The 27,877-nt window shown below is 44.3% G+C and overlaps 2 protein-coding genes and 1 pseudogene across 4 annotated transcripts; all 3 read left to right on the forward strand.

Annotated features, from left to right (window-relative positions):
- Positions 1-107: 107 nt before the first annotated feature.
- LOC112876620 (lysine--tRNA ligase) lies at positions 108-6,855 on the forward strand. The gene is made up of 17 exons (XM_025940762.1): positions 108-385; positions 478-553; positions 779-853; positions 931-1,093; positions 1,175-1,268; positions 2,021-2,106; positions 2,529-2,611; positions 2,819-2,899; positions 3,826-3,951; positions 4,024-4,306; positions 4,428-4,524; positions 4,646-4,802; positions 5,109-5,252; positions 5,333-5,401; positions 5,689-5,832; positions 5,917-5,984; positions 6,556-6,855. The coding sequence occupies exons 1-16, from the start codon at positions 252-254 to the stop codon at positions 5,953-5,955; spliced, it is 1,851 nt and encodes a 616-aa protein (XP_025796547.1). The 5' UTR covers positions 108-251; the 3' UTR covers positions 5,956-5,984; positions 6,556-6,855.
- A 683-nt stretch (positions 6,856-7,538) lies between these two features.
- Positions 7,539-8,937, forward strand: LOC112876621 (annotated as a pseudogene).
- Positions 8,938-11,421: 2,484 nt separating this feature from the next.
- On the forward strand, positions 11,422-27,683 carry LOC112876182 (paladin). Of its 3 annotated transcripts, none has more exons than XM_025940236.1 (19): positions 11,435-11,996; positions 12,934-13,065; positions 13,393-13,464; positions 13,778-13,848; positions 13,938-14,037; positions 14,112-14,210; positions 14,556-14,682; positions 14,933-15,066; positions 15,148-15,207; positions 15,295-15,530; positions 17,388-17,817; positions 18,246-18,569; positions 18,684-19,289; positions 19,375-19,548; positions 20,373-20,603; positions 20,674-20,957; positions 21,046-21,324; positions 21,487-21,621; positions 22,574-22,707. In XM_025940236.1, the coding sequence occupies exons 1-19, from the start codon at positions 11,502-11,504 to the stop codon at positions 22,614-22,616; spliced, it is 4,032 nt and encodes a 1,343-aa protein (XP_025796021.1). In that variant the 5' UTR covers positions 11,435-11,501; the 3' UTR covers positions 22,617-22,707. The 3 variants fall into 3 exon arrangements, with proteins under 3 accessions (XP_025796022.1, XP_025796021.1, XP_025796020.1); XM_025940235.1 differs by lacking the exon at positions 22,574-22,707 and adding an exon at positions 27,167-27,683 and having other exon boundaries at positions 11,439-11,996; XM_025940237.1 differs by lacking the exons at positions 21,046-21,324; positions 21,487-21,621; positions 22,574-22,707 and having other exon boundaries at positions 11,422-11,996; positions 20,678-20,845.
- Positions 27,684-27,877: the final 194 nt, after the last annotated feature.

Consider the following 27,877-nt stretch of genomic DNA (forward strand, 5'->3'; position numbering starts at 1 on the left):
ACTTCAAGTTAGTTATTACGGCCCATGCAGGCTCGGCCCATGTCGTTGCCGCGGGGAACTGGGTGGTAGGATTTGGAAGGATGACCTGGCGAGAGGTTCCTCCCTTTCCATTTTCCCCTTTCCTCCGCGCCGCCACGAGCTGCCCTAAAGCCCTACCACCACCAGCGCCTCCGCAGTCTGACCGCGTCTCATCTGTTCTTCTCAAGCCGCTCCGCCGCCTCCCCGCGAAACCCTAGAGTCCGGCGCGCGGAATGGCGGACGGCGTGGGCTCGGCTTCGGGCCTGGAGGAGAAGCTCGCGGGGCTCTCTACGGGCGGCGGCGGCGACGACAAGCAGAACCCTCCGCCGGCGGGTGAGGGCGGAGAGGAGCCGCAGCTCTCGAAGAAGTAGGGATCCCAGAGCCTTCTTCTCCCCTGATTCATTCGTTTGTGTTGGTGCCTGATTCGTGGGTTGGTTGTTGCGTTGTTGATGTGTGCAGCGCGAAGAAGAGAGAGGAGAAGAGGAAGAAGCTGGAGGAGGAGCGGAGGCTCAAGGAGGAAGAGAAGAAGAACAAGGTGAGATCGATCGAATTGCTCTCTCTTCGTGTAACTGTAGCTCGTGTTATATGCTAAATCGGCTAGTCCTTGCTTAATTAAGTTGGTACTTGTCATTGCTTCCCCTAAGCATATTTTTTGCTCTGTTAGCTGTTGAGAAGACTGCAATGCTGCAGTTGAAGTTTCGATTTTAACTATATCAGTGCCAAAAGTCTGATTTGATGTGAATGCCTTCTGTTGTTGTAGGCGGCTGCTGCTGCTGCTGCCAGTGGAAAGACTCAGAAGGCATCTTCTGCCGACGATGATGACATGGATCCCACTGTATGTTCATCGTGCTGTTCCTGTGTTGGTTTACTGAATTCTGTTCCTTGCTCTTATTGACGTGTTTCCTGCTGCAGCAATACTATGAGAATAGGCTCAAGACACTTGATTTGCTCAAGGCCATAGGTGTAAACCCCTATCCGCATAAGTTCCCAGTTGGCATCGCTGTAGCCGAATACATTGAGAAGTACAAGAGCTTGAGCGATGGGGAGAAGCTAGATGTGACAGAGTGTTTAGCTGGTAACACCTTTTGTTTTCCTAGGGTTGTGTTCTTGATGTGGAGATTCATATAGGTCTCATTGGTGAATATATTTTTCAAAGGGAGGATCATGAACAAGAGAACATCCTCATCTAAGCTATTCTTTTATGATCTTTATGGTGGTGGCCTGAAGGTTCAAGTGATGGCTGATGCCAGGTAAAGCTTTCCATGTCTTGTATGGTGTCCATTTTTCATATTTCTTCACAATGCAACTAGCCTTTTATTGCTTGAGCTGATTGCTACTCACTGCCTGGGTCTCTTTCATGGTTTTCCAATAGATTATCATTCACCACCTGGGATTTGTCGAGCCCTTTGTGTAGTACCATAACAACATTGCAAATTGGTCAGCTGGCTGAGTGTCATGGAATAATACACATATTCATTGGATAGAAGAGCTGCATGGTGGTAGAATTCATGCTTACTACACCTATGCTAAGGTCAAGTCGAAGTAATGAGCTGCTGATCCTACTTGGCCGCTTATGCAATAGTTTGCTTAGGGAATATTCCTAGAACTACACTAACGACATTCTTATGGCTTAGCTAGTTTAAATTTTCATTGTTTAGTCAACAAAAGGTAGTTGTCTTATGGTAGTCTATTGGACATGTCACATAGTCGACCTTGAATATTTGCTCGGTTTATAGTCATAAATGTTGCCTATTTTGCTGGAGCAAACGAGATGAGACTATATATCTCGTTTGTATCGAAAGTTGTTTGTTTTTCTCTTATAAGACCAAACAAACGGTCTCCTTTTTTGGTGGACAGTGCATAGCTAATAGATTTGCTCACTGATATTTCATTGATTACCTATTTTCTCAATTTGGATATTTTTAATTATAAAATGGGACTTTAGGGGTCAATTATTTATTCCAACTGTATTGTATTTGCTGAGACTTTTTATCTGTTATAGGACCTCAGAGTTGGACGAAGCTGAATTCACTAAATACCACTCAGGTGTGAAGCGAGGTGATATTGTTGGCATATGTGGCTATCCAGGTCTGTAGAATTTGCATTCATCTTATAGTTTTGAATTATTAACTATAAGCAGGACATCTATTAACTTTGTTAGTTAAAATATCATTTGTTTGTAGCCTATAGAAATGTTATAAGTAGGTATTATGCTGTTACAGTTTCTATACACATAAATGCTGTGATAAACTGTACTGTTGTGTTGCCTGTGTCCCTGGTTAGTTGCACTCTATTGTTTACCTGAGAGATTACCGAATGATACGATGAGTGTGTATTGTGATTCTTTTGCTATATTCGATAACTTTGAGTTTTCAACATTGTAAGGCAATCCTGGTATCCAAGTGGTGTGTGTGTTTGTCTGAGCACTTGCCAAATGATAATATGATTGTTTATTGCAATTTTTTTGGTATATTTGATAAGTTGAAGTTTTTTTTATTTTTGAACATCAGGAAAAAGCAAGCGAGGCGAGCTTAGTGTATTCCCAAAGAAATTTGTTGTGCTCTCTCCATGTCTTCATATGATGCCTCGACAGGTGAGAGTCAGACTCAATTCAAAGAAATATTTCTGTCTTTGTTTTATCTAATCGATGAGAAGGAAGGTGCCCAATATGTATTTTTAAGCAAATTTTTAAGTTTCATTTTTTGTACCCTCTGATGTTGTGGGGCAGAACTCTGCTTTGTCAAACTTAGCCTTCAAGAAGGCCTTGCAATGCTTACATATTTAGTGTTTACCTCTACAGAAGGGTGAAGGAAGTGCAGTACCTGCACTGTGGACTCCAGGAATGGGCAGGAACATTGAAAATTATGTTTTGAGGGATCAGGTTTGTTATTGTTGCTCATTACACTAAACACTATTTCTTCAAGCAAAAAGAAGCATTATCTACTTTGCTGACATGCTATCTTTGCAAATAGTCTAGTTTAATCATCTTTTTTTCCTGTGAATTTAGAACCACTTCTATATTTGTGCTTCACTTTAGTAGTTACATCATTTTTCCTACTACGCTTGTGCATAAAGCATGCTTTGCAAGGATAAATTGCTTTACGGTAGTATCCAAAATAAACAATGGGGGTGTAAGATCATTGTGGTCACCTATAATCTTATCTTGGTGGTCTTGACTCATGAACCTAGTTAGCTTGCATCTGTGCAATGCAGTCTTTTTTTATTTGGTTCCTGTGCGCAAGTCATTCTTGTGATGACGTTAGGCTGAAAATGTTGATAAGGCACTTTAAGAAACAGCAAGTCTGATGATAGATAATATGTTTACTTATTTAAGCTTTGTTTGGATGAGCTAGGATCGTGTGGTGGCCAATGATCCCGGGCCACCAGGGACAAAGCAAATAAGACATTATGGTACAGGCAGCTAGCATGCTTAGATGTCAATATTGTTGCTTTGATGTCTTGTGTGTTGTGACTTGTGATGGGTAGTTTGTATCAAGAAATAGAATGTGAATGACCCGTCAGGTCTTAACTTGGAACCTAACACTCCTTTTGATGAAGGGTTGTTTGCTCTGGCCCATCGCGCCACCTTATTACTCGAAGCATTTTTTTACTATAAATGTGAGGGATGGTGTCATCCCACAAAGATCATGGGTTGATCCCATGATAAACCATCCAATCTGGATGAGTTCCTCAAACCAAACACCTCCAATAGTTTATAGAGCTAATCAATTGCCAACAATGAATAACTAGACTATGCTTTGATCATGAAGCGTTTGCTTTGGTTATTAAGTTTTTATTTCTGATCAGGAAACTAGGTATCGTCAACGGTACCTTGATCTAATGGTAAACCATGAAGTGAGGCATATCTTCAAGACACGATCTAAAGTTGTCTCTTTTATCCGGAAGTTTCTTGATGACCGTGAATTTTTGGAGGTAAGCACCTGTTGTTTCTTGTGGTTCCTTTCCAGTTGATACTTTGATATCTGACCTTTCATGTGGTTCTAGGTGGAGACTCCAATGATGAACATGATTGCTGGTGGAGCAGCTGCAAGGCCTTTTGTCACACACCACAATGAATTAAATATGAGGCTTTTTATGCGCATTGCTCCCGAGTTATATCTGAAGGAATTGGTTGTTGGTGGATTGGACCGTGTTTATGAAATTGGAAAACAATTCAGGAATGAAGGGATTGATTTAACACACAATCCTGAATTCACAACTTGTGAATTTTATATGGCTTATGCAGATTACAATGATTTGATGGAGGTTACTGAGACCATGTTGTCAGGTAAGCATCTGAATATCTTTTTCAACTAAATAATAATGAGCAAACATCATTTAAATGAGAAACTAGTGAGTATGTACCTTTTCTAAGTGTAACATATACATTTTTGTTTCATGGTTAACAGGCATGGTTAAGGAGCTTACAGGTGGGTACAAGATAAAATATCATGCAAATGGTGTTACAAATCCCCCAATAGAAATTGATTTCACGCCTCCCTTCAGGTATTAGATGGATATTCTTCAAAGCATCAGGATAATTTCTAGTTCTCTAGATGTGAATGATGTTCTTCAATCTTCAGTTGCTACAAAAAACTGATGCATTGTTTCTGATATCTTACTGCAGAAGGATAGATATGATTAAAGATTTGGAGGAAATGGCCAATCTCAATATACCAAAAGATTTGTCAAGTGATGAAGCAAATCGGTACTTGATAGAAGCATGTGTGAAGTATGATGTGAAATGTCCACCTCCCCAAACAACATCACGGTTGCTTGACAAGGTTTTTATTTTGACTTGATGGAAACTACAACATGTTGTATTCGATTCTGATAGTTAGATTTGAGTATGGTTTCATTACTTAAAGTGGTTGACTTTTGTTTTATTTCCAATTGATTTCCTGATTCGTTAAGGTCTTTAATTTGTTTAATGTTCCGCCCTACTGGAAAACTATCCTCAGTGGTGCTAGCTTAGCCTGCATTCATTTGTTTGTGTGTCATGGTCTTGTCCTACTGTCATTCGTTTATGCAGTGTATTCTGTTGAAACTATATTTGCTATATACTGATGTGCTCTGTTACTCTTGGATAGTTAGTTGGCCACTTCTTGGAGGAGGCATGCGTAAATCCAACATTTATCATCAATCATCCAGAGATAATGAGTCCATTAGCAAAGTGGCATAGGTCCCGACCTGGTCTGACTGAGAGGTTCGAGCTATTTGTTAACAAACATGAGGTATACACTGTTCTTCATTAGCACTTGCATGGTTAGTTTCCATCATGTTGTTTCACAGTATGACCATCAAATGTATGTAGGTGTGCAATGCGTACACAGAGTTGAACGATCCTGTTGTCCAGAGGCAACGGTTTGAGGAACAACTAAAGGTACACTTTGAACTTATTGAACACCTTGGTAACATTGCAACTTGTTGAACATGACCGCATTTAGGATATCTGAGTCTGATATGCATGCACAATTGCACATGCACGTGTGCACTTAAAGAATATAGAACCAACAAAAAATGGACACTGGGAGGATGGAACAAAAATAAACAAGTGTAACCATTCTCCTGTCGGAATAGAGTCATGTTAACTGAGACTTGCATTTGCCTATTTTGTACTGTTTCTTATTAGAAAGTTGTACAATCTTTTTAAGTTTCTATCCTGTTCAGGATCGTCAATCTGGTGATGATGAAGCTATGGCCTTGGATGAAACGTTCTGTACTGCCCTTGAGTATGGTTTGCCACCAACAGGTGGTTGGGGTTTGGGAATCGATCGCCTTACGATGTTGCTAACAGATTCCCAGAATATTAAGGTTTGAATCTTTCCATTGTTCATATGGATGTCCAACGTTTCTTGAGTTTCTTGGTGTTCACTGGATCTTTTGATGCAAACTCAGGAAGTTCTTCTATTCCCGGCTATGAAGCCTCAAGAGTAGTTGTCCACAGATCCGAAATGCACAAAAGGGTATGTTTTACAATTCTATAACTTGTCGCTCTCATTGTTTGCTGGATCGAGACTGCAAATGTGGTCTTCAAGCATTTTTCTACACACATTTTCAAGTTCAAAGAGGCTACCACTGTTAAAAACACTTTTTTGAGGTATAGCTTAGAATTACAGTGTAGAATGCCTGTAGGCGTTTGTGATCTCGTGCATCATGGAATAACCCTGAAAAGTGAAAAAATAGCATCCTTTATTTTATTGATTGATACCTCCTGCCTCGACTTCAAGCAAACCATAAGGGTTGCCTCCATTGCCCTGTGCTGGCTGTGATGATACTCTGAATGAAATGTAGTGAGGAAAATTGCATTTTAGGTTGCCTTGGAAATGAAAGCGCTACAGTTTTCTTAACATTCATTGATGTCAAGTATTTTAGGGAAAATTAGAAATGACAGAATGCCGCATATCTAGTGTTGAGCGTGATGCATTCCTGTTTCCCATGTGTTTCTTTTGAATTCAGAGTGTTACTTTTATACCTGTTCTTCTACCACATGATAGATTCGCAGTTACACCGACTCGGGTGTTTTTTCATCTGCAGTTAAATTCGGCTGGATGCTTTGCACCACGACAGAAGGAAATATGGAGGTTTGTGCATCTATAGGGAAGTTATACATCTTTTTGCCAGTGCGTGTGAGGGTTTTTCAATTTTCATTGTTTTGATAAACCATTGTGTTTTGCCTTGGCTGCTGACTATTGACCAAAAATTGTACCGTCAGTGATGAAAACTCTGCAACCTAAAATGTAGCGTTTAAGGAGGATGTGCAAAATACTCTGGGTCTATGCAGAAATATGCGCGCGCAAAGTCTACGCGGATGTGTGAAACATTCAGTGTGCGAAATGCCTCTTGCCATCCGGATCGTGTTGCCTTTGGACGATAGTATGCTGATGAGCTTAAGATGTCTCAAGTATCACGTGTTGCTTTGGTGATGCAGTTTCCTTGTGAACTCGACACGTTTTCTGTTAGCACCTGCTGCACGGAAAATGCAGGTTGCTTTCGATATTTTTCGGCTCGTATATGTTGTTGTGTCGACGTACCTGCTAAAATTCTATCGGTCTCAGGCTGGTGCTAATGGCGGGCGATACCGTCCCCCTGTTGCCCCAGCCCAGGGGAGAGTGAGGCGAGAGGGAGAGAGAAAGCGGTAGCACTACCGCCGGGCGAGAGCGGGCGCTATCGTCCCGCTCTCGCCCGCGTTGGCAGACGCGCGGGGCGGTAGCGAGGCGGTGTGTTGGCGCGGCGGGTCCCGGGCGAGAGGACGTGACGTGGCGCGTTTTGATTGGTCCACGCGGACTATCTGCTGAACTAGCCGTTATTTGACCGTTTGAACTCCAAAAAATTTAAAAAAAATTGCAAATTTTATCTCCAACCCTCTATAGATACCCCACCCGGTTTTCACTCCTTCCACACCCCATTTGAGCTTATTTCTCCCATCCACATTTCAATTTCACTCTTCTCGACGCCACGTCTTCATCTACCGCGGATTCGAGTGAAGGAATGGAGGCTGAAATGATCCATGCGTTCCAAGTGGAGTATGAGGAGGCGATACTCAATCTTGAAGAGGAGTCAAGCAGAAGGCGACGTCGTCGACGCTACATCAGGCGTGATCGTGAGGGTGCCCATGATCGGCTGTTCCAAGACTACTTCGCCGACAACTGTGTTTATCCTCCGAATTACTTTCGGCGAAAGTACCGAATGAGGCGTCAACTTTTTCTACGTATTATGCGTAGATTAGGTGAATACTCTCCATATTTCACCCAAAGAGAAGATGCTTGCAACCGTCGTGGTCTCTCTCCGCTATAAAAGTGTACCGCGGCCTTACGCTTGTTAGCTTATGGAGGCGCTGCGGATTTGATAGATGAGTATCTAAAGCTAGCTAGATCAACTGCATTAGATTGTCTAGAGAAATTCTGTGAAGGCATCATTCACTATTACGGGGATGAATTTTGCCGTCGACCAAATATCGTGGATACTCAGCGTCTACTAGCGAAAGCCGAGGAGCGTGGCTTTCCGGGCATGCTAGGAAGCATCGATTGCATGCATTGGCAGTGGAGAAACTGTCCAGTGGCATATGCGGGGCAATTCACAAGGGGGACATAAAACATCCCACCATTATCTTAGAAGCCGTTGCATCGTATGATCGTTGAATCTGGCATGCCTTTTTTGGAGTGGCCGGATCCAACAACGACATTAATGTACTCAATCAGTCGCCATTATTCACTGATATGCTTAGAGGAGAAGCACCCTTAGTGAACTTTACGGTTAATGGACATGAGTACAATAGGGGTTACTACCTTGCCGACGGCATCTACCCCTCTTGACCGGTGTTTATGAAGTGTATTACTCTTCCGCAGTGTGAGAAGCATAAGGTATTCACAAATGTTCAAGCAGCTTGGCGCAAAGATGTCGAGTGTTCATTTGGACTGCTCAAGTCTAGATTCAACATTATAGCAGTTCCTGGACGCTCTTACTCACAGCGTACTCTTGGGTTGATCATGCATGCATGTGTCATCCTACACAATATGATCATCGATGACGAGCGTGATACCGATTTGGACGAGATCTATGAGACAGTTGCGTCCAATGTCGGTCCGACGATCCACAACGATGCACCACCAAGCCTAGCTGCCAAAATTCAGATGGACACCGAGATGAGGGACTCACCGATGTATGCACAGCTCCAGCAAGATTTGGTTGAGCATGTGTGGGCACGTAGTCATCCTTAGATTTATGTAATTTTTTTTATTTATTATGTAATTTTTTTATTTATTATGTAATCGGTAACTTTTTTAAGTTGAATAAAATTAATTTATTAAATTATTTTGCGTACGCGAACAAAAGAGAGTGAAATAATTAAATCTGGAAAAGAAAAGCTGACGTGGACGAGAGAGAAGTGAGAGGTGGCACTATAGCCTCTGCATTGGAGAGGTGGGATGAGAGTGTGGTGAGAATGGAGACGAGAGCTGACGTAGCGTAGCGGGGCGAGAGTGAGGCGAGCCACTGGACTCAGTCATAATCATGGGCACGTTTTGCTCGGTGACCGCTATGCCATTCAGACGTTAATAATAAATAGATCCATTGCTGTGTGTGAACTCCCGAGGTCTCATCTGGGGTATCATTGGTTACCTTTTTTAAGTTTTGAGATGTTTGTTTGCTCTAGACATGAATAGTTATTATAAAGGCGTTGCTAAAGGCTTGTCCCAACTAATATTTTTTCCGTCATACACGTATGAAGTAGTGGCAAAGTGATGTTTCGCCACTGCAGTTATGTTGCTGCTCGTCACCTGTGAGACTACATAATCCAAGAACAAAGGTGCACTCCCTCCATCTGAAAACTCCATCCGAAAAAGAATGTGATTCTTGCTTTCTGAGAAGTCATACAATTTGAAATTTGATCAAATTTATACAAAATAATATTAAATTTATATTACAAAATTAGTATCATTATACTAATTATGTAATATATTTTTATATTAAATCTATTTGAAGATATAAATATTAGTAATTTTTTAATCGATTTAATTAAATTTAAAATTATTTAATTTCTCGGGAAGCGAGACTTAATATTCTTTTCACTGCAAACGCAGATGAAGCTATTTTCAAAAGGTAACCACGTCACCCCCCTATCCTCTCTGACACCCAATGGCCAACGCACATGAAGCGAGCGTGAATGAATAGACATGAAAAGCTGAGCGATCAGGAGCGATAACCAAAAAGAAAGTGTCCATCCATCACCTTATGTCAAACTAAAGTGATTTAACAAAAACACATTGCTTAACCATGACGCAGGATCCCTAACAACAAAAGCTGGGGAGTCACTAGCCTGCCTGTCGGTGATAGCTTGTGGCTGAAGCTCCCTGGCTCTGCATGGGACCCGCCGAACCAAACCCGACGCCCTCTTTTCGGTTCGCGCAGCACTCATCGAGCGCGGTACACGTCCTCCCGCTTGTCGTTTGATCAGCTGCTACGCTACGCGCGTACGCGCATGCTTTTCCCCACCGCATTGCTGCGGCAGCACGCACGCCCCATGTCCCAACCCCAACAACCTTTCGTCTTCGTGTGCGCGCTGATCGGGCAGGATCGGAGTGGATTGCACTGTGGATGGGCCGGTAGTGCCCCGGTGACGGACGCCGGCACTCCGGCCGGAAAAGGGCGAGGAGGGAAACGTGGCCGCTCGTGGCCTGCCCCTGACGCGACGGCGCGTCCGGACGCCCCGGAAGTGGCCTGGCCCCCGGATCGGATCGGATCGCGCACGGCTTGGCTCTGCTTTTTCTCACCCACCGCTGCGCGGCAGATCGCGTAGCCCGCATGTGCCGCACGGGCACTGCCGGCGCTGGGGCACTTGTGTTGTCCTGGCTGGTGACTGCTCTGCTCCGCGCGCACGAGGCGCGCACCGGGATGACGGGATAAGACTGCCTGGGGAGTGGACGCGAGGGGGCGAGCGGCGCCCGAGCCGAAAATGATGCCCCCGCCCCGCGCACGGCACGGCATCGCATCCGCGGCGGCGGATATGCGGATCCTTCCGCGCGGCGCCGCGGCGAGGCCCTGGCAGGGCAGCGCGCGCGCGCGCGTGACGCGGGGTGGGAACGAAAGCAAGCTTGGTGTGGGAGGGGAATATGCCGGCGCCGGCCTTTGCGCCGTGCGTCGAACACGGGCGGGAGCCGACGCCGATGCCGTGCCGAGATGCGCGCGCGCGCTCGGCGCTTGCGCTGCCACCGACAGTCGCTTTCTCTCACGCCACCCCCGGGGTCGATCGGCGTCGCCGTCTGGCCCCTCTCACCCGTTCCATTCACACCCTATATTATTACACTGGAACAAACCCCATTTTTTTTCTTGAAAAAGGAGCCGAAAGCCAATTCTTATACCACGACCCGTCGGGGTCACACATGTGATCCTCGACGGCAACCGGCCGCCAGAATACGAGCGCTCGTTCGACAGCGACGCCGGCCTCGTTGCCTGTCGACTAGCCCAGTAGCCCATTACTTAAGACTAAACCGTTGTTAATCACCCACCCCGAACACAAAAGCATGTGTATTTTATACAGTAGACCAATTACCTATCAGGCCAGCTCGTGGCTTCGTTGATGATAACGTCGACGAGACGACGACCCCAGCGGCGGGCGAGAAAAAAAACCGGCAGCGGCGTCAAACAAAAAAACCGGCAAAACCGCACGCCTATCGCGTGTGGCGCGCATCATTGGAGTTGCAGCAGCGCTAGGCTGAGGAGTTCCCCGCCCCGCCCCCCCACCCCGGCCACACGGCAGGACGTTGGCATCTCCGCATCTTCGTCGCCTCGACAGGAACTGGAGTTGTGCCTGCCTGGGACACGGGTGTCAGAGGCGGCGACGCCCATAATTGCCATCTGGATCGAGAAAAGCTGCTGCTGCCCCCTGCCAGCCTCTGCCTGGGCGCCTGGGACTGGGAGGGAGCGGGGCCTACGCGTACGCCGCTTGCACGGAGCGAGCGAGGGAGAGGGAGAGCCTGCGCCGGATGCCTATCCCATCCTCCGCGCTGCCTCCTATAAGGCCCGCCTCCCCGCACCGGCCGCCCCCTTTCGCTTCCGCCCCGCCCCATCCCTTCCCCCTCCTATTGGCGTCCGCTTCCGCTTCCGCCCCCGCCCCGACCCCGTCGTCCTCCTCCGCCCCGCGCTCCCTCCTCGTCCTCCCGCCACCGCCACCGCCGCCGCCGCGCCGTCCCGGCCCGCCCAGTCTCCGCGCCGTCGCGTGCGCCCAGCCCCGCCGCGGGAGCAGGAGGTGCCGCGCGAAATTGAGGGGAGCGGGGCTGGGGGTGCCCCCGCTGGCCGCGGCGGGGATGGAGGCCGGGGAGATGGAGGACGTGCGGGCGGCCGCCGCCGCCGAGCAGGTCATCAGCAGCAGGGGCGGCTCCGTGCTCGGGAAGAAGACCATCCTCAAGAGCGACCACTTCCCAGGGTGCCAGAACAAGCGCCTCTCCCCGCAAATCGACGGCGCGCCCAATTACCGCCAGGTTGGTTGGTTGGTTCAATTGGGTTTTTCGCTGCTCTCTCGTCCCGTCCCGTCCCGTGCCTTGCCTTGTCGGCACCCCCGTAATCAATCTCGCGCCCTCACCTCTCTGGGTGGATGGGGCGGTGGTGGTGGGGCTCAATTAGCAGCCAGTCCTTTGTTGCGCGCCGCGGGTGGGTTCTCCAATCTTCCGCGTCGCCGGCATTCCACGCGATCGCTGAGAGAAGGGATTGTTTGCCTTGTTTCCCTCTCGCGCGCATGTTACCCTGCTGTCTTCAGCGCGCGTGCGTTAACTGCTTCATTTTCAGGCGCGCTCTTTTTTCAGTCATAATAATCTGTCTAAGTTTCTAAGCATTCGTTCTGATTCGTGTAACATGCTTGCCTGGTTTTGTAGCTCACTTTCGTTCTAGACCGCCTTTGCTAATTTTCAGTTCCCTTGAAGATTCAGTTGCTTAAAACCACACACTACTTGGCTGGACATTGCAGTGCTACATGATTTGAAATTTTGGGGGAAAAAAATAACTGCAGTGTTAAGACTATATGGAAACACACATTGTTGGTTTTAAAAAAGTGCCTGAAATATTTCGATCACACGAAAATTGGACATTCTGACATTGCATCCATGGCAGCACAGAAAAATGTACTTCTATGTGGACATATGCAGGCACTAAAAAGTTCATCTTCAATTTGGCAAACTACATGCTGCCTTGAAAAAAAAACTCGACCGTTGGGGGAACACTGTTGGCTTGAATCATTAGCTTTAGAGTAGTTCCTTATCAATTTGTACTGCTCTAGTTTTGTTCTCCATGGGACCATTCAAATTCAGTGGTCTGTCTGGTCTTGGTTCCCTGCCCATTCTTAAAATCTGTCTGTATCAATCATTTCTTGATGGTTAACAGAGTAGTTCTTTCATCAGCTGCTATCACCACTTTGTTTTTCAGGCTGGGTCGTTGCGTGTTCATGGTGTTGCGATGCCAACAATGGAAGGGATTGCTAATGTGCTAAATCATATTGGAGCAAAAAAGAAAGGAAAGCAAACCCGAATTCTATGGCATAGTCTTCGGGAGGAACCGGTAAGAGCTCTAATTTATAGACTACAGTACACCAAATTTATGGGTTCAAAACCTTTGAAGATATATAGAATATCAAGTTGCCACTCTCACTAGTAAAGAGAAGTAGAAAGCGAGTGCATGTGTTATTTAAGAAAAAAAATTGAGAAACCTCTCTCCCTCCCTCCCTTTAGAAACATGTAATTTTTATTTCAAGTGAATTGAATATATACCTTTTTCCTTCTTAGTGAGCAGTTCTGCATCTCTCTGGAAGAGGGTATATGCTCTGTCTTTATGTCTCTCATGGCATGGCATCTAGTAACTTGTGTTTTCTTCACTAATACTATACAGGTTATCTACATCAATGGTCGGCCCTTTGTTTTGCGGGATGTTGAAAAGCCCTTCTCAAATCTGGAGTACACGGTTAGCTTACATCCCTGACCTACTCAATAATTTCACTTGCATTTTTACTGATTTTGTTAGAATCCACAAAGGTCATAAGGCACAAGCCATTGGTCCTGTTAAACTTACAAATGGGGAATTATGATGCTAACACCCTGAGTGCTTATTGCTTAACTTATATCTATGGCATACTTGTTTTTTCTTAAATTAATTGTCATTACTTTTGCATTTGTTTTAAGTTTTGGAAACATATTGACAATGGTATTTAACCTAGAAATATATGCTTTCATTTTTTTTCTTAACAATTAGTGATCCTGAATCTCTGTTAATATAGGGAATTAACCGAGAGAGAGTGGAGCAAATGGAGTTTCGCCTTAAGGAAGATATTCTTCAGGAAGCTTCAAGGTACATCACTTGTAAACTTATAAACCAAACTACATTTTATGTCCATGTGACTATTAAGAGGTGTCTGGTACTGGAATGTTTGATGGCAGATATGGGAATAAGATACTAGTCACTGATGAGCTGCCAAGTGGTCAGATGGTGGACCAGTGGGAATCAGTGGTGTCTGATACAGTGAAGACTCCACTTGAGGTAATGTCATATTTATGGTTTCATTATTTTTCTCACATTTAGTCCTATTCAGAGAAAAAACTATTCCTCTGTAGGTCTATGAGGAGCTGCAACATCAAGGGTACCTTGTTGACTATGAACGTGTTCCAATTACTGATGAAAAAGCACCGAAGGAAGGAGATTTTGACAACTTGGTTAGTTCTATATGTTGCTGTTGAACTTGCTAATTGCTCCTGCTAGTATCGTCTCACTCCATTGCTGGAAAAATTAGACCTTCACAGGTCTACCTTGTCTGGATCTGGATGCCTTGAAATATTTGTGCAAGTCATGCTATTTCTGTGTATTTAACTTTTCTTTTAAGTTGAAAAAGGTCTGGACTGTTTTGCCATGCTTCACAGGAAGGGTATCTGGCAGGTTCCAAGTATCTGCAGACACTGAGCTATGGCAATTATGAAATATTCAGAAATTGTATAATATCAAAGTTACCTGCTGTAGCAATTTAATTGTTACATAACGTCGAGTTTCATTGTATTGAACAGGTACGTCGAATCTCTCAAGTTGATTTAGAAACAGAAATTGTGTTTAACTGCCAAATGGGGAGGGGACGGACGACTACTGGAATGGTCATAGCTACATTGGTTTATCTAAACCGAATAGGAGCTTCAGGTGAGAACAAAAGTTTACTTGGATGCATTCATGGTTCCTTCTGTTATCTGTGTAGAACTAATTGAGAAACAGTAGTATGCCCGCAGACAGTTGTATTGGAACTGTTGTGTGGTTTTTTAGTATTACAAACTGATGGCAACTGATTCTACGTAGGGCACACTGAATCTTGATATATGCTTGTTGTGTTTTGTGCTCATAATCATGCAAGTACTTGGATTTTATAGATGTGGGGATTTTCTATGTGCTGCAGGTATCCCGAGGACAGGCTCGATTGGGAAGGTCTTCTACGCTGGAAATGATGTAGATGACTATATGCCTAGCTCAGAAGAAGCAATCCTCAGAGGAGAATATGCTGTCATTAGGAGTTTAGTCCGAGTTCTTGAAGTAATAACCTTTTTTTCTTTTTTTTCCCCTTAATCTCTCATTTTCTAAGTCTCGCCACTTTATGATTTGGTATTTTTGCAGGGTGGTGTTGAAGGAAAAAGGCAAGTTGACAAAGTTATTGACAAATGTGACTCTATGCAGGTATGTCTTTATGTTCTGAATGCTAGCAATTTAATCAGAGCAATTTATCAGTTATTTCCTGTTTATGCCTCATTTCTTTGTGAACAGAACCTAAGAGAAGCTATTGCTACCTACCGCAACAGCATTCTTCGGCAGTCTGATGAGATGAAACGGGAGGCATCACTTTCCTTCTTTGTGGAGTACTTGGAACGTTATTACTTCCTTATATGCTTTGCTGTCTATGTGCATTCAGTGAGCTCTGCTCACCAAACAAAATTTTCAGTAGAAGTTAGTTTTTCTGATTGGATGAGAGCGAGGCCTGAACTGTACAGCATTCTTCGAAGGTGAGATATGGCAACTTTACTGTAGACATGTCAGAAGTATACAGCTTGTAAGAATGTATGTAGCCTAAACTATGTTTCCTTTCTGAGATTAGTTCTTGAAAATCAACACATTTTTGTTTTGTGATGCTTTACTTGTTGAGTGATAGTTTATTTTGCTCTCGCATTGCCCATTCATCCTCTTAGACTTTCCAGTGTTTCAACCAAGTTGTCATGTCTTGAAAGCTCCCTAGTCTCTGCAAGATGCTATATCAATCTTTGTTCAGATTTTACTTTTGAATTCTTGATGGCAGTGAGAACTGTTGCAAGGCATATACCATCGTGTCGAAAGTTATATGGTTCACACATGAGTGTGATGATCATTAACGCAACATAGGAGACTAATAACAGCACCGTGCCTTTGTGGCTCAAGAATTCTTTAGGTCATGGCCAAAATCTGAATAATTACTGCATTTGTCAAAAATCTTAATTTGGGCTTGTGGCTTCAGAACCAAGAATACTTTTGCTTGTGGACTGTTTTGGAAAAGTAGTAGAATTATTAGATCTAAGCAAGACTACCTTATATGAACCTGCATATCAAGCCAATACTGTGAACTGGACATATAATTTGAACGCATGAAATTCCTAGTCAATCTTTTAAGTTAAGGCAATGTAAAGTCCTCGTGTACTAAAAATATATTAGGTCCTTTTTTCTATATAGACGGTTGCCATTTTTGAACACCATCATTTTCTAAGCCACACAATATGCTCTAGACATTCATTGTTGAAGAGCTACTCCGCATCTAAGTGCCAGTGTTTACAGAGATATTATTTAAAATATAGGTATTGTTGTGGATATTGAGAGAGCAGGCATACAACACCAGTAGATATGATCCATTGCTCACTTGCACATGACATCTTCATAGCTTACAAATAATAATTTAGCAGTATCACTATTCACTTCCATTCATCTGTCTGCCTTCTCTCTTTCAACATATTTTAACTTTATAGAGGTTTCATCACTCCCCCTCCCCCCCATTTGATCAAGGATGTTCTGCGGGTATGCCTAGCAAGAATATGTTGAGAGTATACCAAGAATGCATACACATCAGAGATAATATATCTGAAATTTGTCATATAAATGTCTGAGCGGAATCCATGTGTTCCAGTTTCTGGCCTGGCACCAAGGGATGAGTAGTAGAAGCAAGCGGAGATGGACGGAAGTGCTACTTAACAATTTCAAGGGCAAGATCACTGTTTCCACTAGCGCAGTATGAAGGACTAGATGTGACAGGAGTGTTACCTGGACACCCCTGTCGGATTTCATTTTGTTTGATCTTTTGCCGAATTGGGCACCCCGCACCCGAGTCAAACTCCGATACATGCACCTTTTTTTTTTGAAAGCTTCGATACATGCACCTTTGTCCGGTAACACTGCGCACAGCTGCTTATGGCAGTTTGCGTGGTGCATTTGTGCAGGGTTCACTTCTTGCTATAGCCGGCTATCCACGGTAGGGCACTAAAGCACAAAACCTTATGGATTGCTTACGTAATTTGCTGGCATATTGATCTATAGATATTGTCCACTATATAAAGTCCATTGATTCCATTGCTTTCTGTTTAAAGCATTGGAAAAGATGCATTGGGTGATGACAGTCAACAGTGCCAGATAGAAAATTTTCTTTCAAATATTACAACCGGTTTTATTCTCTATTCTTAATACATGATTGTTCGACATAAAAAGGAAGCTTTCAAGCATGCCATAATAAAAAAAAACTGTTTGTAATACTATCACCTATTCTATTCTCTACTTCCAGCCTCTTGTTCCATGCTCATTCCACATAACAAGGAAGCTCATTTCTCCCATTTAACTGCATTCAGGCTACTGAGGAGAGATCCAATGGGTGCTCTTGGTTATTCAAGTTCAAAACCCCCTCTAACAAAAATTGTTGAGTCTGCTGATGGGCGTCCACAAGATATGGATGTTGTTGCTGCCATGAGGAATGGTGAAGTTCTTGGGCGTCAAACTGTTTTAAAAAGTGATCACTGCCCAGGTTGCCACAATCTTAATTTGCCTGAAAGAGTGGAGGGTGCACCAAATTTTCGGGAAATCCCTGGATTTCCAGTCTATGGTGTTGCAAATCCTACGGTTGATGGTATTCGAGCTGTTATCCAGCGTATCAGTACAAGCAAAGGAGGGCGGCCAATACTGTGGCATAATATGAGAGAAGAACCAGTTATCTACATAAATGGAAAACCATTTGTGCTACGTGAAGTGGAAAGACCTTGCAAGAATATGCTGGAGTACACGGTAAGCACCATCTTCAGTTTCCTCGATGGATTTTGTGAAAAAGTGTTGGTTGCTTGTAACCTTTTGTGGTAATAAGAACAAGATTTTCAATAGTCTATATTGGATGTGCATTTTTATGCTTTTCTATTGTTGTCACAGGATGCATCAATTTGAAATTCTTATGTTGATGTGATAATTTGTATCCACAACTCTGCTACTTATCCTCATTCTCTTCTTAGGTGTTCAACTACTAATCATAAAACTGTCCAAAGGACTTGTGCAGATGGGTTGTATGGATTGAAGGTGGCTTATTTGTTCATACTGTTAGAATTTATGGAGTTGTCAATTATTATATCTAAACATGTTGAGTGTATATTGTGTATATTTTAATGTGGTATGTCATTTGCTCCGGAAAATGGTTTAGTTCTCTAACTGATACATGATATCAGGGGATTGATCGTGAAAGGGTGGAACGCATGGAAGCTCGGCTAAAGGAGGACATTTTACGGGAGGCGGAACGGTATGGTGGAGCAATAATGGTTATCCATGAAACTGACAGTGGTGAGATCTTCGACACATGGGAAAATGTGGATAATAATGCTGTTCTGACTCCATTGGAGGTATTCAAACACTTGGAGTCTGAAGGCCTTCAGATAAAATATGCACGAGTGCCCATTACTGATGGTAAAGCTCCAAAAAGTTCAGACTTTGACACGATAGCCTTCAATGTTGCTTCTGCTAGCAAGGACACTGCTTTTGTATTCAATTGCCAGGTACAGCTGCTCATTTCTTTACTGTTACAGCATACTGCACTAAATAAAGGATTGACTCTTGACTTATGTGAGTTTTAAAAAACCTAAATGTTGACTTTTGTGGTGTTTATATAGATGGGCAGGGGCAGAACAACTACTGGAACTGTGATTGCTTGCCTGCTGAAACTCCGAATTGATCATGGCAGGCCTATTAGAATTCCAGCATGTCAAAATAACCATGAAGATGCCAATGATGCTGTTTACTCAACTGGAGAAGATACAGCAGATTACAATGGGCACTTGAGTTCAGAATCTTGGAAAAGTCGCACTTTGACAAAGCTAACTTCTGGATTTGGAATTAAAGACATCCTCCTTCTGCGAAAAATTACAAGATTATTTGATAATGGAATTGAGTGTAGGCAGACTTTGGATACTGTTATTGATAGATGTTCAGCTTTGCAGAATATTCGCCAAGCTGTTCTGAAGTATACAAAAGTAATTAATCAACAACATGTGGAACCTAGAGTTAGGAGGGTTGCATTAAATCGCGGTGCTGAATATTTGGAGAGATACCTCAAGTTAATTGCATTCTCGGCATACCTTGGTAGTGAAGCATTTGATGGTTTCTGTGGGCAAGGAGAAGCGAAGATCTCATTTAAAGGATGGCTGCAACAGAGGCCAGAGATCCAAACCATGAAATGGAGCATAAGACTGCGACCTGGCCGTTTTTTCACTGCACCGGTAAATATATTCATTTTTCCTCACAAAAACTTCGTTTTGGGCATCTTTCCAAAAGTGACTACAAAGAAATATTTGTTATTTGCAGCATGAGCAGAAAGCAACATATCGACCTCCACAAGGTGATGTAACAATGGAAACCGTTGTCAAAGCTCGTAATGGTTCTGTTCTGGGAAAGGGATCAATACTCAAAATGTACTTCTTTCCTGGACAGAAAAGGTCAAGCAGCGTGAATTTCCGGGGCGCACCACATGTTTTTAAGGTATTGCTGTTTTACCTAAGAATTGACGCATTCAATCGTTGATAATTGGATGTGTACAGTTTTTTAAGTAAACCATTCCTATCCTGTTCAATTCTGCCAATTGAACTTCTGTTGTTTAAAATTTAGATTAGTTGATGTTTTGGCACGAGACTGCTGATGGACAAATATTTCTAATCACTTCATACCATATATAATATTGCAACGAAGCAATGATATTTATCCTCAAAAGATATTGGCTTCTCAATCTTTTTAAGCTTTTATTATGGCAACTAACCTGTACTAATATGTCTGCTGGCTTCATAATTGAATTTCAAATTGAGAGCCTTGAATCTTTATGTTAGGTTACATACTGAAATAACATGTTGGTTGTTTCACTTAGATGCAGTGAATGTAGATAGTTTTTTTTGTAAGTTCTTTTGATGGAGGTCAGCTTAGCTTCTGCATTAGATATTTTCAGTTTGTTGTTCTGTTATGACCCATACGCTATGTTGAATCCTAGTGCATAAATACATTTTTTATCCAAGTAGTCATAGTAAAAGGGGAAAAAATCTATATCACATTCCATGTGCAATTAATGAAAGTTTCCTGTTCATTAAGATTGCACTACAGCTGTAGCCACTATGGTGTTTTCCATCATGGGATCCAGGTTAGCCTGGGCATGTTTTTTTACCTCTGTGCTTGCAAGTTCTTGAAAGCATAAATTGATGGCCATTACAACCAAACTAGCCGATCTACTTACAACAATTGCCAATTTTAAACCTTACTTTAGAAATGAAGGGATACTTTGGAACAAATAGTTACAAATTTTAGAATATCTGTTTCAGGTGGATGGATACCCTGTTTATAGCATGGCAACACCAACTATTGATGGAGCAAGCGATGTTCTGTCATATCTAGGTTCTAAAGATACAACCGGAAGAAGCAGTGCCCAGAAGGTGATCGTCACTGATCTTAGGGAGGAAGTGGTTGTTTACATCAAGGGAATGCCATTTGTTTTGAGAGAACTGGATCAACCTGTTGATACTCTGAAGCATGTTGGCATTAGTGGTCCCATGGTGAGAGACATTCTTGCAATAATTAAAGGAGTTCTTTTTTGTGGCAATCCTTAAATTATCTTATGTGCAGGTAGAAAGCATAGAGACAAGGCTAAAAGAGGATATAGTTGCTGAAGTCAAACAACTAGGGGGCCGGTTACTTCTCCATCAGGAAGAATTTAATGCAGACACGAATCAATGTAATGTGGTAGGTTATTGGGAACACATAGATCTGGAGGACGTGATGACACCAGCTGAAGTGTATGGCACATTGAGAGACAAGGGCTATTGTATCGACTATAAAAGAATACCTCTCACCAGGGAAAGAGAAGCATTAGCTGCTGATGTAGATGCTATTCAATCATTAATTGATGAGTACGTACACTGATTTTCAAATTTCTATAACTTGTCGAGTTACGTTCCTCAGTTACAGGATACAAGAATTACTGTTGCTTTTCTACAGATCTGCTAGGTACTATCTCTTTATTTCACACACTGGATATGGTGGTGTTGCTTATGCAATGGCTATTACCTGCCTGGGACTGGGTGCAGATGCAAAGTTTGTCATGGAAGAAACAGCAGAAACACACTTTGTATCAACATCTCTTACAAAGAATGTGTCCATCAAAACATCCACTGACATAGCACTTAGGCAGGGTGACTACCGTGACATATTAAACCTTACTAGAGTGTTGGTACATGGGCCCAAGAGCAAAGAAGAGGTTGACACAGTTATTGACAGGTATGTGGTGTAACTTGTGTCTGCTTCTTGAGCTGCGGATTTTATATTGAAGAATTAAATGCAGTTGTGGACTAACTGAAAGCTAGATGAGTTGCCTCGCTGATGTGATCCATCTTATCGTTGTTTGTCATTTTTTTCTGATAATCAATTTCTCCTGTGAAGGTGTTCTGGTGCTGGTCATTTGCGGGAGGATATTCTGCAATATAGGAAAGCACTGCAAGATTGTTCGCATGACGACGACGATGACGATGATGAGGAACACTCTTATCTCACTGATATGGGTACGAAAGCTTTGAGGTATGTTTAACTAACGAGTTTTCTTGTTTTAATGCATAACCTCCTCTATTTGTCAGCAATTACCATGCGTTCTATTTGTTCATCTTTGATAGATAGTTCTCAAGATAAATTTCCCGTGTCAGTATCTTGTGAGCAAACCATATTCACCTTATATTTGTAATAAATAATTCTTCTTAGACAATTGTAACTCCTTAACATACATGTTCCCATTATATTTTAGTCAGTACCTCGAGGAATCATAGATTAGAGGTTCAAATCACTTGATGGTTCAAGACAATGCTATGAAATAGGGCCTAGTTTTGATCCGTGCCTCACAAAAATAATTGATTATGAGAAGTGCCACTGAAAACACGCAATTGACTGTATGCCACTAGAAATATTGGTTCTTTTCCTTGTAAGGAGTTCCCCAGGGGTTTAGTTCCTTGTAAGGAGTTCCCCAGGGGTTTAGACTTCAAATCCTTCCGTCCCTGTTAGCCACATGACAATGCTATAATATAGTTGGACGAGCCACCAGTTGGTGCTTTAGTTAAAATTCCTCTTAAGTAACTACCTCCTATGTGCTATGTTTAGCCTTTCCTGACATTACATTGTATATCGTCCATGGCCATGAGAATTTGTTAACATCAGAAAGAACTTTTGGTGCTTCTGTAATGTATTCAAGACAGCCCAGGGACACTATTCATAGGTCCTGTATGCATGTCACAAAGTGCTTACTCTGTCATGATCAGCCTGATAAACTACTTTGCTGAAAGCATGACCATTATATGAAATAAAACATGGAGGCAAAAGATGTTGGTGTTCATTTAGCCCAGATTGATGTTTGTGTTAGATGTATATATACTTTGTGTAATTAGTCACTAGTCTAGGGTGCTATCTGCACTTTGTACTCCTTCATATCAGCCCCTTTGGGCAGAGTAATAGATGAGTTGCACATTCTAACATGGTATCACAGCCTAGGGTTTACCATCCTGCCGTCTCCGGCAAGTCGCCGGTGAGCCTCCATCGCCGGCCGGTGAAGGCAGCTCCACCTTCTCTTTCCCACCGTCTGCGCCAGCATGCACGCCTGCCCTCTTCTTCCTCTCTGCTTCTTCCTCTCTGATTCAAAAAAAAAGAACAAAAAAAAAGAACAGAAAGAAAAAGAGGGGGATAGAGAGAGGGTTGCTTATGCGATGGCTTCTCTAGGCCAACCAGGTGCTGTACCCGTCCCTCGGTGCTCTGTTGTCTTCAATGGCACAAATTGGAGCGAGTTTGCCTTTCACATGGAGATCTACATGGGCGGACAGCAGCTGTGGTTGTACCTCACGGGTGAGCGGCCTTGTCCGCCTACACCCGTTCTTCCCACTCCGCCCACATATGCGCCTGATGCACCTGACGCGATCAAGCTGCCTCTCCTTGAGGCGTTTGAGACTCAGATGGAGACCTACCAGTCCGCTCTTGACATGCAGGCGACTTGGCTGCATGAGGAGGCTTGTGCCAAGGCCATTCTGCTTGCGAGCATGGAGATTGAAATCTCCCTGTCTCTCCGTGGTCTCTCCACTTCTCGATGTGGGCTCACCTTCGTCGCAGTTATGAGATTCATAATGAGGCCTTGTACCTCGCAGTGGTTGAGGAAGCCCAGTCACTTCGTCAGCACGACTCTACCGTGGAGGAGTTTCATCGTCAGATGTCTACCATATGACATCGTCTGGACACCTTGGGTGCTGAGTTCTGTGCTGGTGGCACCTGCAAGTGCTGTGATCGTCACCGGGGACAACGGGAGACTCTACGTCTTCACAAGTTCCTCTCCTGTCTCCGTCCTGAGTTTGAGGTTGTCAGGTCCCAGCTCCTGACCCGCTGGCCTTGCCCGTCTCTCGATGAGGTGATGCCGGAGTTGCGTGCTGAGGAGATTCGTCTTTGGGCAGGGGGGCATGGGTGGAGCTCCGCAGTCCTCTTCTGTTTTGGCTGCTCGGGCTCCACTTGTGTCCGCCGCTCCTCCTCCTCAGCCACTACTGCCATCGCTTGACCCTGAGGTCCAGTGTGGCTATTGTGGCAAGTATCGCCATACTGAGGCCGTTTGTCACAAGAAGCAGCGCGACAAGAAGGCTCGTCGCGGTGCATCCAGTGGCTCCAGTGCTCCTCGCTCAGCCTCTGCTTTGGAGCAGGAGGTTCTCACGCTGTTCCATCGTCTCAATGTTGTTACTCCCTTTGGCATTACTGCTTAGGCTTCTGGTCCGCCACCTCCACCTCCTCACTCGGGTATAACATCCAAGTGGTTTCTTGATTCTGGAGCGTCCTTTCATATGACTCAAGATTCCAGTCAGTTGTCTTCTCTGTCTCATGTTGATCCACCTCCTATTGTTCAGACCGCTGATGGTACTTCTCTTCCAGTTGCTAGATAGGGTGTTCTTTCTACATCCTCTTTCCATGATGTCTGCTGGTCAGATCACTGATCATGGTTGTCGTATCATTCTTGAGTCTGATTCTTGTTGTGTTCAGGATCTCCGTACGGGGCTTCTGGTGGGGACTGGGCCTAGGTGTCATGACTCTCAGCGCCTATGGGAGCTTGACTGGCTACGTCTTCCTTTGACTGATCTGGTGAATCAGTCATCCAACTCTACTGCTTCCGCGTCTGCTGCCTCCACTACCGCTACTTTTGCTCAGTGGCATCGTCAGTTTCTATCCATATACCAGCAGTTTGCCACTATGATTCGTACTCAGTTTGATTCTCCCATTCGTTCTTTCCGAGCCGACTCTGCTGGCGAGTACATTTCTGATGCGCATCGACATTTTCTTGTTGATTAGGGTACTCTCGCCCAGTTCTCCTGTTCTGGTGCCCATGCTTAGAATGGTGTTGCTGAGCGTAAGCATCGCCACATTCTCGAGACTTCTCGTGCTCTACTTCTTTCTTTTGAGCTTCCACCTCACTTCTAGGCTGAGATTGTTTCTACAGTTGTTTTTTCTCATAAACAGGCAGCCCTCCTCTGTTCTTCACGGTTGTTCTCCCTATGAGCGCCTTTTTGGTCATCCTCCCCGTTACAGCCATCTCCGGTGCTTTGGGTGCGCCTGTTTTGTTCTTCCTCCTCGTGAGCGTACTAAACTGACTGCTGAGTCGGTTTAGTGCATCTTTCTTGGGTACAGCACGGAGCACAAGGGTTATCGCTGCTATGACCATGTTGCCAGCCGTATGAGGATATCGCAGGATGTCACCTTTGATGAATCTCGTCCTTACTACCCACACTCCTCCTCTGGTCCTTCCACCCCTGCTGAGTCTCTCTCCTTCCTTACTCTTCCTGATATCTCTCTTCCCCTGCCTCATCCACGCTCACCTTTGTCGTCTCCTACCTTCACTCCATCATCACCATCTTCCGCTCCTCCTATTGTTCCCTCCCCTCCCCTCAAGGTCCCTTCTCCTGAGCTCACTCACAATCTTTCTCCCTCGCTACTTGGGTCTCCTCCCGTGATGGTTCCTCCTCGTGAGATCACTCATGTCTACACTCGTCGTTCGAGGCCTCCACCTACCGTTTCATCTGAGTCTTCCCCATCGCTCCTTGGACCTCCTCCAGAGTCGTCGTCTCGGTATGATCTTCGTGATTGTGGTGCTCTACGACCTACGGAGCGCTATGGTTTCACTGCGGCTACTCTTGTTGAGCCGACCACCTACCGAGAGGCTGCTCCCCATCCGGACTGACAGCATGCCATGGATGAGGAGATTGCCGCTTTGGAGCGCACCGGTACTTGGGATCTTGTGCCCTTGCCGCCTCACATGACTCCTGTTACTTGCAAGTGGGTCTATAAGATCAAGACTCGATCTGATGGCTCTCTTGAGCGCTACAAGGCTCGTCTTGTGGCGCGTGGTTTTAAGCAGGAGCACGGTCGTGACTATGATGAGACTTTTGCCCCTGTTGCCCACATGACCACTGTTCGGACTCTTTTTGTTGTTGCTTCTGTTCGACAATGGCCCATTTTCCAACTTGATGTCAAGAATGCCTTTCTTAATGGCGAGTTGCGTGAGGTCTACATGCCGCCACCTCCAGGGTACTCTGTCCCGGATGGTATGATTTGCCGGCTGCGTCGCTCTCTTCACAGCCTCAAGCAGGCTCCTCGTGCCTGGTTTGAGCACTTTTCCTCGGTTGTCATTGATGCTAGTTTTCAGCCCAGTGATCATGATCCCGCCCTCTTTGTTCACACTTCTCCTCGTGGGCAGACACTCCTCTATGTCGACATGATCATCACTGGTGGTGACTCTCATTTATTGTGTTTGTGAAGAAGAAGAAGCGTCTCAGTGACAAATTCTTGATGTCTGATCTAGGTCCCCTTCATTACTTTCTTGGTCTTGAGGTCTCTTCCACACCTGATGGCATCTACCTCTCTCAGGAGAAGTATGTTCAGGATCTCCTCTCTCGTGCTGCTCTCACCAATCACTGTACTGCTGATACACCCATGGAGCTCGGTGTTCACTTGCGAGCCACTGATGGTGAACCCCTTACCGATCCGACTCGCTATTGTCATATTGTCGGCAGTCTTGTCTATCTTGGGATCACTCGTCCTGACATTTCTCATGCTGTTCACATCTGAGTCAGTTTGTTGCTGCTCCTACCCAGCTCCACTACACTCACCTCCTTCGTGTTCTTCGATATCTCCGTGGAACAATCTCTCGTCGATTGTTTTTACCCAGCTCTAGCTCCCTCCAGCTTCAGGCATACTCTTATGCGACATGGGCTAGTGAGCCCTCAGATCGTCTCTCTCTTTCCACTTATGGTGTCTTCCTTGAATCCTCCTTGATTGCCTGGAAAACCAAAAAGCAGACGGCAGTTTCTCGTTCAAGTGCTAAGGATGAGTTGAGGGCTATGGCGACTGTCATAGCTGAGGTCACATGGCTCAGGTGGCTCCTTGAGGATTTGGGTGTGATGACTTCTGCACCAACTCCTCTTTCCTCCAACAGCACTGGTGTGATCAGCATTGCTTGTGATCCTGTCAAGCATGAACTTACCAAGCACATTGGTGTTGATGCCTCATGCATGCGATCGCAAGTGCATGATGATGATGATGTGGCCCTGCGCTATGTGCCTTCGGAGTTTCAGCTAGCGGACTTCTTCACGAAGGCTCAGACGAAGGCGCAGCATAGTTACTTCCTCTCCAAATTCAAGTGTTGTAGACCCACCATGAGTTTGAGGGGGGGGGGGTGTAGATGTATATATACTTTGTGTAAATAGTCACTAGTCTAGGGTGCTATCTGCACTTTGTACTCCTTCATATCAGCCCCTTTGGGCAGAGTAATAGATGAGTTGCACATTCTAACAGTTTGGATATAGCCAGGGGATCACATTTAGATGTAGTCGTATGCCTCTAGGGGGAGCTTACGTACTGATATTGCAAGTTGGAAAAAATAAATGCTATTTAAAAGACATCCAGAAATCAGGTACTTCAAGATGTTGATCAGGTGATACATTTGGTTAAACAGTGTTTTTATTATTGTTTAGCTGCCTGATCCTAAATGCTCAAATATTTGCTTTGCTATGCCAATTTGTTTTCACCTGGTATTGATTCATATTGTACTATGTTGCAGGCGTTACTTCTTTCTGATCACCTTCAGGTCCTACCTCTACTGTGCAGCACCGCGTGAAGCAACATTTACATCATGGATGAAGGCTAGGCCTGAGCTTGGCCACCTTTGCGATAATTTAAAGCTGGATAAATAGATAATCTTCAGGGTCGTGGTTGTGTTGTTAATTCTGGCTCTTCCTTAGGCAAACTCACCTCGATATTTAGAAAGGGAAAGAGACAGAATGGTTAGGGAGGAAGCTGTGGTTATGGGATTTCGGGAGAAAGAAAGAGCAGCTTAGGCTGGGCATTGTACTTGTACTTGTCGGTGTTAATTGACACCAGCAAGCGTGTATATATTGTCAAGCTTATGTAGGTGAATATGTTAGGACTTTTCGGTTTAGTATTTTTTCCCTTTCCTTTTTTTCTTTTTACCGTTTTATCTAGTTCATCCTCATGTATGTATCTGATATGCCTGCTTCGACAGCTTTGATTTATGAGTTATTATCTGGGTGGCGACATGGACACTGCCCTTTTTAGAAGTTATATTGAGTTGATTGGTCAATTTTGAAAATCCAAAGAAAATGCTTCTTTTTCTAAGTCGCATGGGCAATTCAGATTTGACTAGAAAGGCTCGTGGCTTTGCCGAGCAGGGCCCCTATTCCGTGTCGTCGTGTCGTCCGACCGTAGTTGATATAGACTTTAGTTTATATACACAGCAATAAGAGTAGGTGTC

The sequence above is a fragment of the Panicum hallii genome, chromosome 9, assembly GCF_002211085.1.
Source record: "Panicum hallii strain FIL2 chromosome 9, PHallii_v3.1, whole genome shotgun sequence".
Classification (NCBI taxonomy): domain Eukaryota; kingdom Viridiplantae; phylum Streptophyta; class Magnoliopsida; order Poales; family Poaceae; genus Panicum; species Panicum hallii.

Excerpts from the sequence above, each read along its gene's own strand:
- LOC112876182 (XM_025940235.1), top strand. The coding sequence starts at position 11,502 with ATGCCTATCCCATCCTCCGCGCTGCCTCCTATAAGGCCCGCCTCCCCG. Across the intron at positions 14,038-14,111 it reads CAGTGAAGACTCCACTTGAG|GTCTATGAGGAGCTGCAACA; the intron begins GTAATGTCATAT and ends ATTCCTCTGTAG. Across the intron at positions 21,622-27,166 it reads ATGGGTACGAAAGCTTTGAG|GCGTTACTTCTTTCTGATCA; the intron begins GTATGTTTAACT and ends ACTATGTTGCAG.
- LOC112876620 (XM_025940762.1), top strand. The coding sequence starts at position 252 with ATGGCGGACGGCGTGGGCTCGGCTTCGGGCCTGGAGGAGAAGCTCGCG. Across the intron at positions 2,612-2,818 it reads TTCATATGATGCCTCGACAG|AAGGGTGAAGGAAGTGCAGT; the intron begins GTGAGAGTCAGA and ends TTACCTCTACAG. Across the intron at positions 5,253-5,332 it reads TATTTGTTAACAAACATGAG|GTGTGCAATGCGTACACAGA; the intron begins GTATACACTGTT and ends AAATGTATGTAG.